At 48.3% G+C, this 13,069-nt stretch overlaps 1 protein-coding gene across 1 annotated transcript in view; it reads left to right on the forward strand.

The window, feature by feature from the left end:
* The window catches only part of LOC144722155 (uncharacterized), a 31,293-nt gene extending 21,104 nt beyond the window's left edge, over nucleotides 1–10,189 (forward strand). The window contains exons 10-13 of the mRNA XM_078600329.1: nucleotides 442–575; nucleotides 4,785–4,911; nucleotides 8,113–8,289; nucleotides 9,144–10,189. Of these exons, the coding sequence (XP_078456455.1) occupies nucleotides 442–575; nucleotides 4,785–4,911; nucleotides 8,113–8,289; nucleotides 9,144–9,396 (691 nt within the window). The 3' untranslated portion in view covers nucleotides 9,397–10,189. The remainder of the gene's footprint in view (nucleotides 1–441; nucleotides 576–4,784; nucleotides 4,912–8,112; nucleotides 8,290–9,143) is intronic.
* Nucleotides 10,190–13,069: the final 2,880 nt, after the last annotated feature.

Genomic DNA, 13,069 nt, shown 5'->3' on the forward strand with positions numbered 1-13,069 from the left:
TGGAGGTACGGTTGAACAAACCACCCATCACCAAAAAAAATTGCGTTGGGAGGCCTTCATCCAGGAGTATATTGATAAAGGGATGTAACTTGTAATCATACGCATTGTTTCACAGATGGTTAAGGTCTCCAAATTGGCAATCATCTGATGATAAAGGCAGGATTCAGACCACTATATTAAAGGAATGGGGATAAGCAGACTCTGGAGAAACGCTCATGTTGCTACCTGTTCTGATATTCCCAAGATCGTTCCCTTTTTGAGTGCGCCATCCTAGTAAATCTGTAATTCTTCCCAGGACATGAAAAGTCCTGTTTCTCTTCTGTTACATCACAACAATGCACCACTGTAGACAATGCATTTACACGTAGTCCTCCCCTCTCCCGCTATCGTGGGATATATTCCTCTTCCCACGATGTGTTTCCCGTGCCACCTTTCACGCAGGTGCATCTCGGGCATCCGGGACTGCGAGTGGGTCGTGAGGCTGCAGCCGGGGCAGACGTATGCCCTGTACGTACGTGCGGTAAACTCGGCGGGGCCCAGCCAAAGGTCCGAGCCAGTCCTCATCCGAACCAAAGGTACGTGACTATTAGGAGCCTCCTTCCCGTGTTGGTGGAAAGGCAGAATCTGCCGATTGTTGGTAAGGGGCATAAACCATCACGCTAAGCCATTGAACAAAGACAGTCACCGCATCACGCGTTTTCAAATGGAGCTTCTGCGGCCGTCTGGAACGCTCTTCCGATTTGAAGTAGCCACTGGAGCTATGCACTTTAAAATAATCTAGATTGAAAACTCATTTGTTTAGAAATGCGTTTTGTGTTTAGTTTGTTGTCCTTCCCCCGCACCTACGATTAGCACGTGGAACTATGTATGGTGCGAAAGTTCAACATACGTACATACAGAACAAATGTTACGGTACAGATCACAGATAAATGGCTCTGTAATGTATTTGAAACACACAATTTGGAATGGGGTGGAGTGACGGCGATGTCGTTACCGCACTCTGCTGAGAACCTGTGAAACTTGAGTTCGATTCCCCCGGCCATGGATAACTTCAGTGGTGAGTGATACACAAAGACAAACATCCCCCATATAGCCTAAACAGACTGTTGGGGCAAGTGCTGTTGGCGAGCACCTATGAAGGCCGGCACGGCACACGAGGGAGTGGCCAACACCGCGCCCGGCCGCCTTTGTCTCTCAAGTGGCCATGTCCACACATTGCCCCAGCTACTCAATTTAGTCTGAGTCGACCTAGGGGAGGCCCAGGACCGATTCGAATAAAAAAAGTCCTGCATTTTGATGTTTGGCCAGTTATATATGAAGTTTTCTACATTTGCGAAGTAACCCGAGGTGCTTGGAAAAACCTACATTTAATAATGGGATAAACCCTAATCATACCGTATTTGCGGATAGGTAAGCAGCCAACTTGCAGCATCGCCATCTACTGTTCAACTCGTAGGCCTGCAGCTTGGGTGTCAAGATCTCATCATTCACAAACCCCGCACAGACAACCACTAAAGTATAGACATGGACCACAGGGATTGGCAACATGACCCACCATGCGACTCAGCACTCATGCATGGCTGCTTGGATGAATGCTCTTTAAAACATATATATTGTTTTTAACCACCCCATGCATACCTGTCAACACATACGGTTTAGCCATATTCTTGTACAGGGGAATTGAGTTTTCAGGTCCGTACGGCGTACAGCCGTTTCAATACGGGCTAAAAAAAGAATGCCTATTTGTTTCTGTTTCTCCCTTGTGATGCGAATTTGTAGGATTAACTTTGAGATTTATAAGGGCACGGGGTGACCAATAAGGTCTGTAATAAGGTAGCGGGCACTGATAAGGGGTTGACAGGTTTGCCCATGTGACCCAGTGGAGTCAGAGGCCAGTGGAATCACCCCCAGCTTCTGCAACGGTCTGGAATACTGACCGTTATTAATTGTTTTGACACGAGCCTCTTTGCAGTGGCAGAGGGGAATCGAGGCACGGAGTCATCTTTGAACACGTCTGCGTAATGCAGCGCGATGCTTCGCAGACAGACGTTGAGGGGAGAAATAATAACACGTAAAGGGAGTGAAGATGACACCTCAGTGCCGGGCTTGAAGGGCATGCCAACAGCACGCTGGCAGGGGATGCTGATGTGATGCTTGCGGGGGTGAGTCTTGTGCTTAGGTTCATCCGTGCGTCTCACTCGGGAGCAGGGAGCTCCTCTTGTGTTGACCACTGCCATGAAGCGACTTCCACTCTGCTTGGTAGCGCTCAACCTGGCTGTGTCCGATAACGGGATTAGTTGGAAACGTATCGGGCTTTGTCGTCTGCGCTCAAATATTTTTCTTAACGCTAGCATCTCTGGCACTTGAGGTTTATCCGTGTTGTCACGTTTACTCGTGAAGTGTGTTTTTTTTAGAAAGTGCACACCGCTGCGATCCGTGCATGTAAGTCTCGTGTGTTGCAGGAAGGGAGTATTGGTTAACACACACTCTGCAATGATCCCAACAATCTGGGTTTGATTCCTAACTGGGGGATAAGATCAGTTATAAGTGGTGTCTGATCTTGGGGATAAGATCAGTTATAAGTGGTGTCTGATCTTGGGGATAAGATCAGTTATAAGTGGTGTCTGATCTTGGGGATAAGATCAGTTATAAGTGGTGTCTGATCTTGGGGATAAGATCAGTTATAAGTGGTGTCTGATCTTGGGGATAAGATCAGTTATAAGTGGTGTCTGATCTTGGGGATAAGATCAGTTATAAGTGGTGTCTGATCTTGATCTAGGCCTCTGCATTCTGTCTCCGCCGTGCACTGTGTTACTTTGGCAGTGTTGACACGAGGCCCTTCCATGCGATGGGTCGTCAGGGATGGAAACGAAGACTCACAGCATTGTCTATTTTGAGATGAGTGCGTGCGGTTGACGGGATGTACCGATCACCGTTATTGGCAGCCTGGTGACATGTTCCACATTCGGCTATAAACCACCCCCCCCCCTGCATCTGGCGCTTATGCGCTCACCGACTCCACCAACACGCAGACTCACGCACACAGCCACAGCCACCTTTGTGGGTTACGGAGTTGCACCGAGAGTGAAGATGCCTATTCTTAGGTTTTTTTCGGTAAAGTCACGTGGGTGAAAAAAAATTAAAATTAATAAAAGTAAAATAAAATAAAAATCACGACGTTTCGGAGGCAACACAAGCTTCCGTCTTCAGGTGGAACCGTCACAGCCACGACAGCTGTATTAAGTAAATGAGAGATTACAAGAGCTACCACTCCGTATATATAATAGTTGAAGAGGGGAAGGGCCAAGTACGGCACACTTTTTATTAATATGGTAAGGTGAGGCTTAAAACCTAAGAATATGAATCCTTGCAGTCACGAAAGCTTCAAATCTAGAATGGAGTGAAGATGCCCTTCGAGCACCCAGCACCAACGCCAGCCGCCCCCACGCTCACTCCATATGCTCATCCCAACACCGAGCCCCCCCCCCCCGAGCGCACGGCGTGACAGCCTATCTGCGAGGCCCATCTCCTTCCGATCTGCGGCACCGATAGAGGGGTAGTAGAGCTGCCACCCCTCGTCAGAGTGACTCCTTGACGAGGGAGAGTGTCTCCGTCCGCTCGCGAGGATGTTTGCACCTCTGTCTCTGTTGTGGGTAAGCCCTGATTGGATGTTACGCCACGGTTTAAGGTCTGGCTTTTTTAAGGCTTATGAGCGATGCGAGGCCAGGTCTTCGGCACCGCTTATCATGATGGGTCCACAGAGCAGATCAAGACGTTTTAGAAAGTGCAGTCTATCGGAGCTCGATTCAACAGACATGTAATCTGGTACATATTGATCCATGGGATTAAGGTGGGAGGCTCAGGGAGCTCGTGGTCTATATGCACTGAGCCAGTACTTCTGAGAAAATTTATTTGAAACACACAGCCGCGTGAGATTGTGAAATAAGTTTGCGAGTGCAGTACATTCATGGGCTCAACCCAATCGCCATCATGTGCATTTAGTCCTTCAATCAGTTTGACCCAGCCCAGCTCTGATGGCTACATCTTCTAAAGTATATTAGATCATTGGCAAGTGGCACAACACTCTTTTCAGAGGATTAAATAGTTTGGTAAGAGAGGCCTGTTGCAGTGACTCCTGGTTCTGTGGTGTCATCTTTGTCATGCCGTTTTCCTGACACGACACTCTGCTAAATGTGATAATTCCAGTAGAATGTGTTATTTTTTTGTAATCAGCGTGTACTATATGCTATGATGACATATGGTTCAGAAACATGGGCATTTATAACAAACAAATACAAACATAAACTGAAAATTGTGCAAAGCAGCATGGAGAGATGCATTACGTTGCAACACAGAAATATGAACAAGAGGATTAGAGAACATATGTAGGTTATGAACATAATCCAAACTATTAAGAAACGTAAGTTGGCTTGAGCAGAACACGTCACGAGAGAGGAGTGGCAGTCAAAGCCTGGAGCACGACTGAGACCGGGGAGATGGAGTGATGAAATCAGTCCGTGTGTAGGTGCTGGATGGATTGTGACATTGAAAGATCATGAGAGGTGGTGACAGATTATGGAGGCCTTCATCCATGATGATGATGAATATAATTCTGACATCACAAAATTCCATACGGTTCATCTCATGCAATAATCATGATCAATAATGACTTGATCTCAGAGGTGCAGTCTGCCATTAACTGATACCTGACCCACTGACTTGTGCAAACAGCATTGTTCGGAAACTGCTTTAACAGGGACATCCCACTACTTCTGGCCATGCAGGGACCCAATTCCTGCTGAGGAAGGAGTCCGCTCACCCAAGACTAATCATCTCCGAGGATGGAGCTGTCATCGAGTATGACGGGCGAGAGGATGAGTACCTGGACCCCAACCCAAACCGATTCTCCAGGTGAGGAGGCCGCACCCTAGCAAGGGCCTTAGCTTGGCCAGGCCTCAGCTTGGCCAGGCCTCAGCTTGGCCAGGCCTCAGCTTGGCCAGGCCTCAGCTTGGCCAGGCCTCAGTTGGGTAGAGGTATCTCTGTTACAATTAGTACTGGTAGGAACCTCCTGGTTACACCAGCCCACAGGGGATTATTGTGTCCGTCGTGCAGGGAGGGGCTGGGTGGGGAGGGACTGGGTGGGGAGGGGCTGGGTGGGGAGGGGCTGGGTGGGGAGGGGCTAGTGGGGAGGGTGGGGCTGGGTGGGGGTGGGAGGGGTGGGGCTGGGTGGGGAGGGGCTGGTCACCCCGTGGTGCCCTTATAAAACTCAACGTTTAACCTACTCACGCCGGCTTGTGCCCGCCCTCACAGTCGGGAATATTTGCGGAATATACCACGCCTCCGTTGACCCTGGCTATTGACCGAGCAACCCAACATTCCTACCAGCTCCCTCCGCAGGAATGTGTTAAGTATTTATAAATTAATTGATTAAAACCGATTTATTACACTCATGATTCATGCATTGGCTTTTGGCTAGTCATTGAACAAAGATGGTAAAACGATCACTGCGTCGCGCGCTTTTAGATGCGCTTCTGTTGTTGTCTGGAACGCTCTTCCTTCCGATATTAGGAAGCCACTGGAGCTATACACTTTTCAATCATCTAGATTGAAATCTCATTTCTTTAGAACTGCTTTTTTTGTTCAGTGTATTGTTCTTCCCCTGCACCGCCGATTATCACGGTTGGCTACGTACGGTGTGAAAGAAGTTTAACATACATACTTAAGAATATATTATTTTGAAGTGATGCAACGTTTATGCAGATTATGTCATTTAGACGAATGGGTCAGAATGAATGGGAGAGGGTACAAATAACACGGACACAAACAGACGAGATGGTACAGATGTGATAGACAGTGCCGGCGATTCAATGCAGATGAGAAATACACTACAGGTGAGGCAGTACAGACAGTACAAACTACAATCGAGCACCTGAATTTTGATGAATTGTTACATGCTGAGCCCATTTTAAGAATGCTGAGTTGAAATATGTGGAGTGAAGGGTTACTCGCACAGGCTATGGTTACCAGAGGTGGGACAAAGTCATTGTTATGCAAGTCCAAGTCGAGTCGCAAGTCATCAAATTCATGACTCGAGTCTGACTCGAGTCCACGTCACATGACTCGAGTCCACATCTCATAGGTGGGACAAAGTCATTGTTATGCAAGTCCAAGTCGAGTCGCAAGTCATCAAATTCATGACTCGAGTCTGACTCGAGTCCAAGTCACATGACTCGAGTCCACATCTCATAGGTGGGACAAAGTCATTGTTATGCAAGTCCAAGTCGAGTCGCAAGTCATCAAATTCATGACTCGAGTCTGACTCGAGTCCAAGTCACATGACTCGAGTCCACACCTCATAGGTGGGACAAAGTCATTGTTATGCAAGTCCAAGTCGAGTCGCAAGTCATCAAATTCATGACTCGCGTCTGACTCGAGTCCAAGTCACATGACTCGAGTCCACACCTCTGGTGGTTACCCCCACATTTTGTTGCAATACGCGGAGCTGTGGTTAGAGCACATGATTCATGGTTGGAAGTGCTTGGGTAGGCGACCACAATGCTTAATACAGTTGTCATAGACTTCCGCTGGGTTAACCTGTCTGCAGAGTGCAGAAATGGATGTATGTACGTTGAACTTCTTTCGCACGGTACGTAGCCAACAGCGCTAATCGGAGGTGCGGAAGATCCATTGCTGTGGTGCGTTACGCTCCAACTCGTATGCACTTCCTGCCTGCACTGACCCATACTGACGAGCTTTGTGAAGCATGGCAATCATGACCTCAGTGGCCTACACCACGTGGAGAGGCCCTCGCCCAGGGAGTGGATTGATGAGAGCAGGGACGCAATGACCTACTTCAACGGGGTGCAAGATGCGACTGTGGGCCTCCCCCCCTCGTTTCTCCCAACTCACTTTTACTGAAATAGCTACGGATGTTTTTAAAACCCGCATACAATCATATTTGAGGCTATAGCTATGTATATTTATTATTTTAGTTGCACCGTGTATTAGGTTTCAGAGGAAGACAGTCTCACAGTGACATTATTGATGAAAAAATGTAAAGGTACAATACTCACAATTAAGTTATCATGTGTCTTGCTTTCATGCGCATGTCAGTGAGCAGATAAACCTGGTGTTCAGTAACAAACGCCAGTAGCGTTACTACATTTTACGCTGTGTGTATTCTTCGGAAGTGTAATGAGCGGCTTCCGCGACACGTCGTGTAGAGGGTATTCACATTCGGGCACACCACCTTATCCTCTTCCTTCTCCGAGTACACACGTAGATATTAGCATCCCTACAGGCTACTACACGTGGTCGATCCCACAGCGTGGTTCCGTCCGCCCACTCCCGGCCTCGCCGCTGGTTGACGGCGTGCCGGCGAGGGTGGTGGGACTTCGCAGGAGATGTGCCACGTGGCCAGAGCCGGCCCAGCCACTAAGCGACCCTTGCAATTGCAAAGGGCCCCGTGGCCAGCAGAGGGCCCCCTAGAGTCACTGCTAGCGAGTGGGTGAAAAAAAATCATACATCAAAGGGGCCTCCAACCAAATTTTGCTTCGGGCCCCCAAAGGTCTAGGGCCGGTTTTGCACGTGGCCGAATGCCGGCCGAATGCCGGAGAGAGATGACGGCGAGCAGCAAGGCAGTCCGGACCCAAGGCTCCCCACACCGACCACGAGTCCACCTCCGCTTATATTGCCGCTAGGCTCCGCCTCCGGCCACGCCCTATCGTGGAACCTTCGAGCCGGTTCCCGGAGTATCTAGACCAGCCCTGCCCCTTTACCTTTGGCCCAGATACCTCTCCCTTTGGGATTGGATGATGTTTATAGTGGTGCCTGTACCCGTGCTTCCCTTTTCCAAGCAGTAGATGTCACGAAGTCATTACAGAAGTATCGTTTTTTTTATTTGTAACAATGTTTTTTGGTATTTATGGTCAGTTGTTGGAATGTTTTTATTATTATTTTCTTAACTTTTTCTACACATTTATCTGTTGATTCTAATTGGGCCTCCTATTATGCGCCGCATAACGCTGCCACACATACCCCCACCCCATAGTTGCACCCCTGGACGAGAGGGCCGTATGTCTACCTACCTACGTACGTGTACCTATCATGCAGGTGCATGGCGGTGCTTGGGGAGCTGACTCCGTCGCGCGGCCGTCACTACTGGGAGGTGAGCGTGGGCGAGTGCGAGGGCTACCGCATCGGTGTGGCGTACCCCGACACGCCGCGCGACGGCCTGCTGGGCCAGAACGACTCCTCCTGGTGCATGCGACTCGTCTGCACGCCTGCCAGGTGATGCCCCACAATGCAACACATGACATGAAAAATATGGAGATCCCCCCGTCCCCTATAGTTTGACGTAGACTCTCGCGACCAATGTTATTCGTGATAAAGTTCGTTTTGGGTTAGATCGCGTAAGTATGCGTCGTTCAACTAGCCACCACTCGACACAGCCAATGTTTAAGGTTTGTCACATTAACAAAATGTGCCAATTAGTTACTGATTCAGCACACCGATGTGTTGGAGAGTAAGCCCGCAACATTTACAATTTGATATACGACGTTTCGCTGGTGAGCACCACCAGCTTGATCAGGCGATTTGTCACAATTGTGAAGAAGTCTTCCTGTTTTTGTTTACGTGACAAACCTTATTAATTGTCTGCGTCAGGTGGTGGTGGTGGTTCAACGACACTTATATTTACGCGATCTAACCCAAAATATCCCCCCCCCCCCCATAACTTTGACAGACTGCCGGGGCAAGTGCCCATTAGTGAGTGCCTGTGAAGGCCGAAACAGCGCACAAGGGAGTGGTGGTGTAAGCATTTTGTTCATTGTTTCTCAAGAAACCCACAATACGGCGGTAACATCAAAAGGAGAGAGAAACAACAACATCTAGCGTATAAAAGGCCAGACATAATGCTCCCTTAATAATTACGGAACGAACGAGGACATTCGGGCTCACCGCCCTACCTTGTTAGGGGAAACGATCAGGAACAGCATCTTTAAGAACATGAAAAGGTTGGGGAGGGGGGGAGACAGCAACTGTGATTTGTATAAAAACAAAACATTAGTATCACAAGTTACATGACTCACTACCACCACCACCTCCTCCCACCGCCTCCCCCTCCACATCTACGGATGCCACAGGCACAAGTACGAGTTCCTGCACGCCAGCCGCACGCCCGACATCCGCACGACTCTCGTGCCGGCCCGGATCGGGGTGCTGCTCGACTTTGACGCGGGGCGGCTGGCGTTCTTCGACGCCGAGCGAGGGCAGCTCCTCTTCAGCTTCCGGCAGCGTCTGCAGGGTCTCCTGCAGCCGGCCTTCGCGCTCGATCAGCCGGGCATGCTCGTCCTGCACACGGGCCTGGCACCGCCCGCCGGCCTCGCCTACTGCTGAGTTTCTTCGGTGTGCCGGTGTGCCGGTGACGCATGTGGGGTTGCCACCTTTCCCCGGGGTTATAATTTTTATTCTGGGATCGTCCCGTTTTTTGAGGGAGCTGTCCAGGCAGGAGGGTAACTAGTGTGTGGTAGGGGGGCAGGGGGGGGGGGTGCCTTGGCCTACCGCCCTCCCCCCTGGTGGACAAAGCTACGAGTTGGGGCCCCCTTGACAATCACGATTAGACAACAGTGTAAACGAACTAAACACGTATGTGTAGACGTCATTAGGCAAGATGATTTGCGATATATAGCCTCGGTACGACCGTGCGAGACAAATAAAATATTGGGGCCCCATCCGACAGACTGCCGCACTCCCCTGAGCTGATAATGTCGTTACTACGCCACTGTCTCCTGGGAAATCTCTTAAGCCTTCTCAGGACATTGAATGTCGTGGCTTTGTCAGTTGCGTAATGATACACCACTCAAGACAACGCATGCACGTCAGGTTTCTCCCTTTTTTCAGTATTGTGAGATATTCTTCCTCCCGTGACATGTCTCGGTTTGTTTTGTACCCCAGAGGTGACAACCCTGGTGGCACTATACTTTTACAGTTGGCGGGTTTGGGTCACTCAGCCACGCCATCTGCAGAGGCCCGGATCAATCTCCAGAAACCAAGGATGGCACATGAACTGCAGCAGTGAATTGTGCGGTGGAATAGAGTCAATCTGTCTTCTTGGTTCTTTCGGTAAAGTCACGTAGAATGGAAATAAATAAATAAACATTTTTCAATCATTCTCACGACGTTTCGGCCACAACGCAAGCAGCCGTCCTCAGGTGAAGAACAGGTCTATCGAGAAGACAGAGTCTGTCTTCTCGACAGACCTGTTCTTCACCTGAGGACAGAGTCTGTCTTCTCGACAGACCTGTTCTTCACCTGAGGACGGCTGCTTGCGTTGTGGCCGAAACGTCGTGAGAATTATGTTTTATTTTTATTATTTTATTATTTCCATTCTACGTGACTTTACCGAAAGAACCAAGAAGATGATTCTCTGCAGTCACGAAAGTTTTAAATCGAGAGTCAATCTGGTTAAAGTCTAGCCTTTCATTTTTGCTGCTCCTGCCAACTCTGCTCCTGCCACCATCGTGGTCATTGGCTGTCAAGAATAGCTACTTGCCTTTGCTCCGCGTCCCGTCCCTGGGATGCATTTCATAAAACTGCTTCCCTGTTGGGGTGGAAAAAAGAATCCGCTATACTTACTCAAACAGTTTGGCTTTAGAACTACTGTCTTTCGACTTGATATAAGCTGACTCTATTCAGACGTTTATCAGCCTCACTCTCCAAATAAAATCTGTCTTTATTACTGGCTGCCTTGTGTTATTCAGACTAAAGCTTCTGCTTAGCAACTGTAATAAAAAATATGCAGGTGACTCGTTGATAATTGGAAAGTGGAGGCAACGTGTAATATTAATATTGTACCAGTGCAGGGAAGAAGCATAGATTTACACCATTGGAACCTCATTTGCCAGTAAAAAATATGATAATTGTTTTTTTACCCTTCTATCTGGCAACAAAACTGACACCTTTTTTTAGGCTAGGCTCTAAGGAAAGCTGTCTCGGGTGTGGACCAATCAACTTCAAGGACAGTACATACATTATCAGAGTTACGTGTTTTTTTGTTTGCATTATGACTGCAGGTATTGTGGTCTATGCAAACATGACTCCTTATAAAAAAAAAGGTGTCAGTTTTGTTGCCAGATAGAAGGGTAAAAACCCAATGATCAATTATCAAGCATAGATTTGTTTTTTTATTATTCATCCGGTGGAGGAAGCTCTAAACACGCCCATTGTGTTTGCATTGCAGATATTCAATGAATCCACGAGCGTGTATTATCCAAGACAATAAAACCCCAAGCTTCAGTTTTTGTTGTCATTATTGCCGCCACCATTTGCCAACAGCAGAATCGTTTATGATGGGAGCCACAGAAATCACTTTGCTGGTAAGCACCGGCAATTGTCCACGTAGCCCGTGTGAGCTCACCCGTGATCAATCGCGCGTATAATTGTTCACTCTGTAGCATATGGGAACCTAATAAACCATTTTGCATAGCTGCGGAGAGCTAGGGGCGTTTATTTGTTATGATAATTATTATTCTGAGTGAATGCAACGGTGATCGGGGTTTGGACCCAGAGCCCCACGTGCACAGCAGGGTACGAGGCACGTCCCCAATTTAGATTTGGGTGGACTTGGTGCTGAGGAATTGAGCTGCGGTGCTGTGACGTGGAGGGTTTTTGTGATCGCGATTGCAGATACGCGTTTGTCCTTCTTAAGAGGACTTTTGAAATAAAATGTTGCCGTTTCGCAACCTCCCGCCCGCTTGTGTAAAGCTGTTGTGGAGTCGCCCACTTCTGCGGAGGACAGAACACAACACAGAATCTCTATTCATCGTCTCCGAATTTTATCGTTATTAGTGTCGTCTAATTAGCCGATCTGTACCCCACCCCTCGCTCCTCGCAAGGATTCGTGACGGGAGGAGAGAGGGGACAGGCCGACAGGGCGAACTGGCTACATCTATCAAAAATAAAACAATAAAATCACGACGTTTCGGAGGCAACACAAGTCTCCGTCATCAGGTGGGACCGTCACAGCCAGATTTGCAGCAGCTGTGACGGTCCCACCTGATGACGGAGACTTGTGTTGCCTCCGAAACGTCGTGATTTTATTGTTTTATTTTTATAAATTTTAATTTTTTACCTACGTGACTTTACCGAAATAACTAAGAGTATGAATCATTGCAGTCACGAAAGCTTCAAATCTAGAATTTTACTTTTTTTTTACCTACGTGACTTTACCGAAAAAACCTAAGAATATGAATCCTTGCAGTCACGAAAGCTTCAAATCTAGAATTACATCTATCAACTTTGGTGGGCACAGCCTCTGTTCCCCTCTGCTGAAAAACTCCACTTTGCATATGGTTTCCACCTTGTCCTGGTTTGCCCAGGATTGTCCTCTGCTAAATCTGTACATTTATCTTGTACAATGACAAGGCCTGGTTTTGTTGTGTATCAGTACAACACTCAAGACATATTTATATGTATTCCCCCCCCCCCGGCCCTCTTCCTGTATTGTGAAATATTATTCTTTCCATGATATGTTTCAGTTTTTTTGTACTGCAGAGGTGGCAATGCGAAATTCGTTTCGGCAGACCCACGGCCAAACAGAACAGCGCTGCTGGGTGCCTTTCAAGAGGCACCCAATCGAGAGCAGTGCAGAGGTCAGAGGGCAGAGACCATGTAGGGCAGCGTATGCCTCTCCCTTGAGCGCAGCTCTGCAGCTGTGCCACTTGTTTCTATACACCGCTTTATTTAGGCAGCAAAGCCTCACTGGGTCTTAAGAATGCAGGTTTTGCTCGGTTTATGTGTGTCCGGTTGGTGCAATTTTGCGTATATGCGGCTAACCTAAAATTCGCTATATGCGGTTTTAATCCACTCAAATGCGGCGATGCGGTCGGACGTGCAACAACATCGCGTGTGTACTGTGTGCGCGACTCGGCAGGCGGCTGTCTTGTGTAGTTTTACATTGTGCGCCCTCGTTTTTCGGACGCATCTACCGCGTAAAGCGAGGGACACCTATGTTTTAACAAGGGCCCCACCTTCGATGTGTTCACACTTCCGACAGTCCTGTTCTTCACCT

This window comes from Lampetra planeri, chromosome 13, assembly GCF_965212315.1.
Source record: "Lampetra planeri chromosome 13, kcLamPlan1.2.h2, whole genome shotgun sequence".
In the NCBI taxonomy this organism is placed as follows: domain Eukaryota; kingdom Metazoa; phylum Chordata; class Hyperoartia; order Petromyzontiformes; family Petromyzontidae; genus Lampetra; species Lampetra planeri.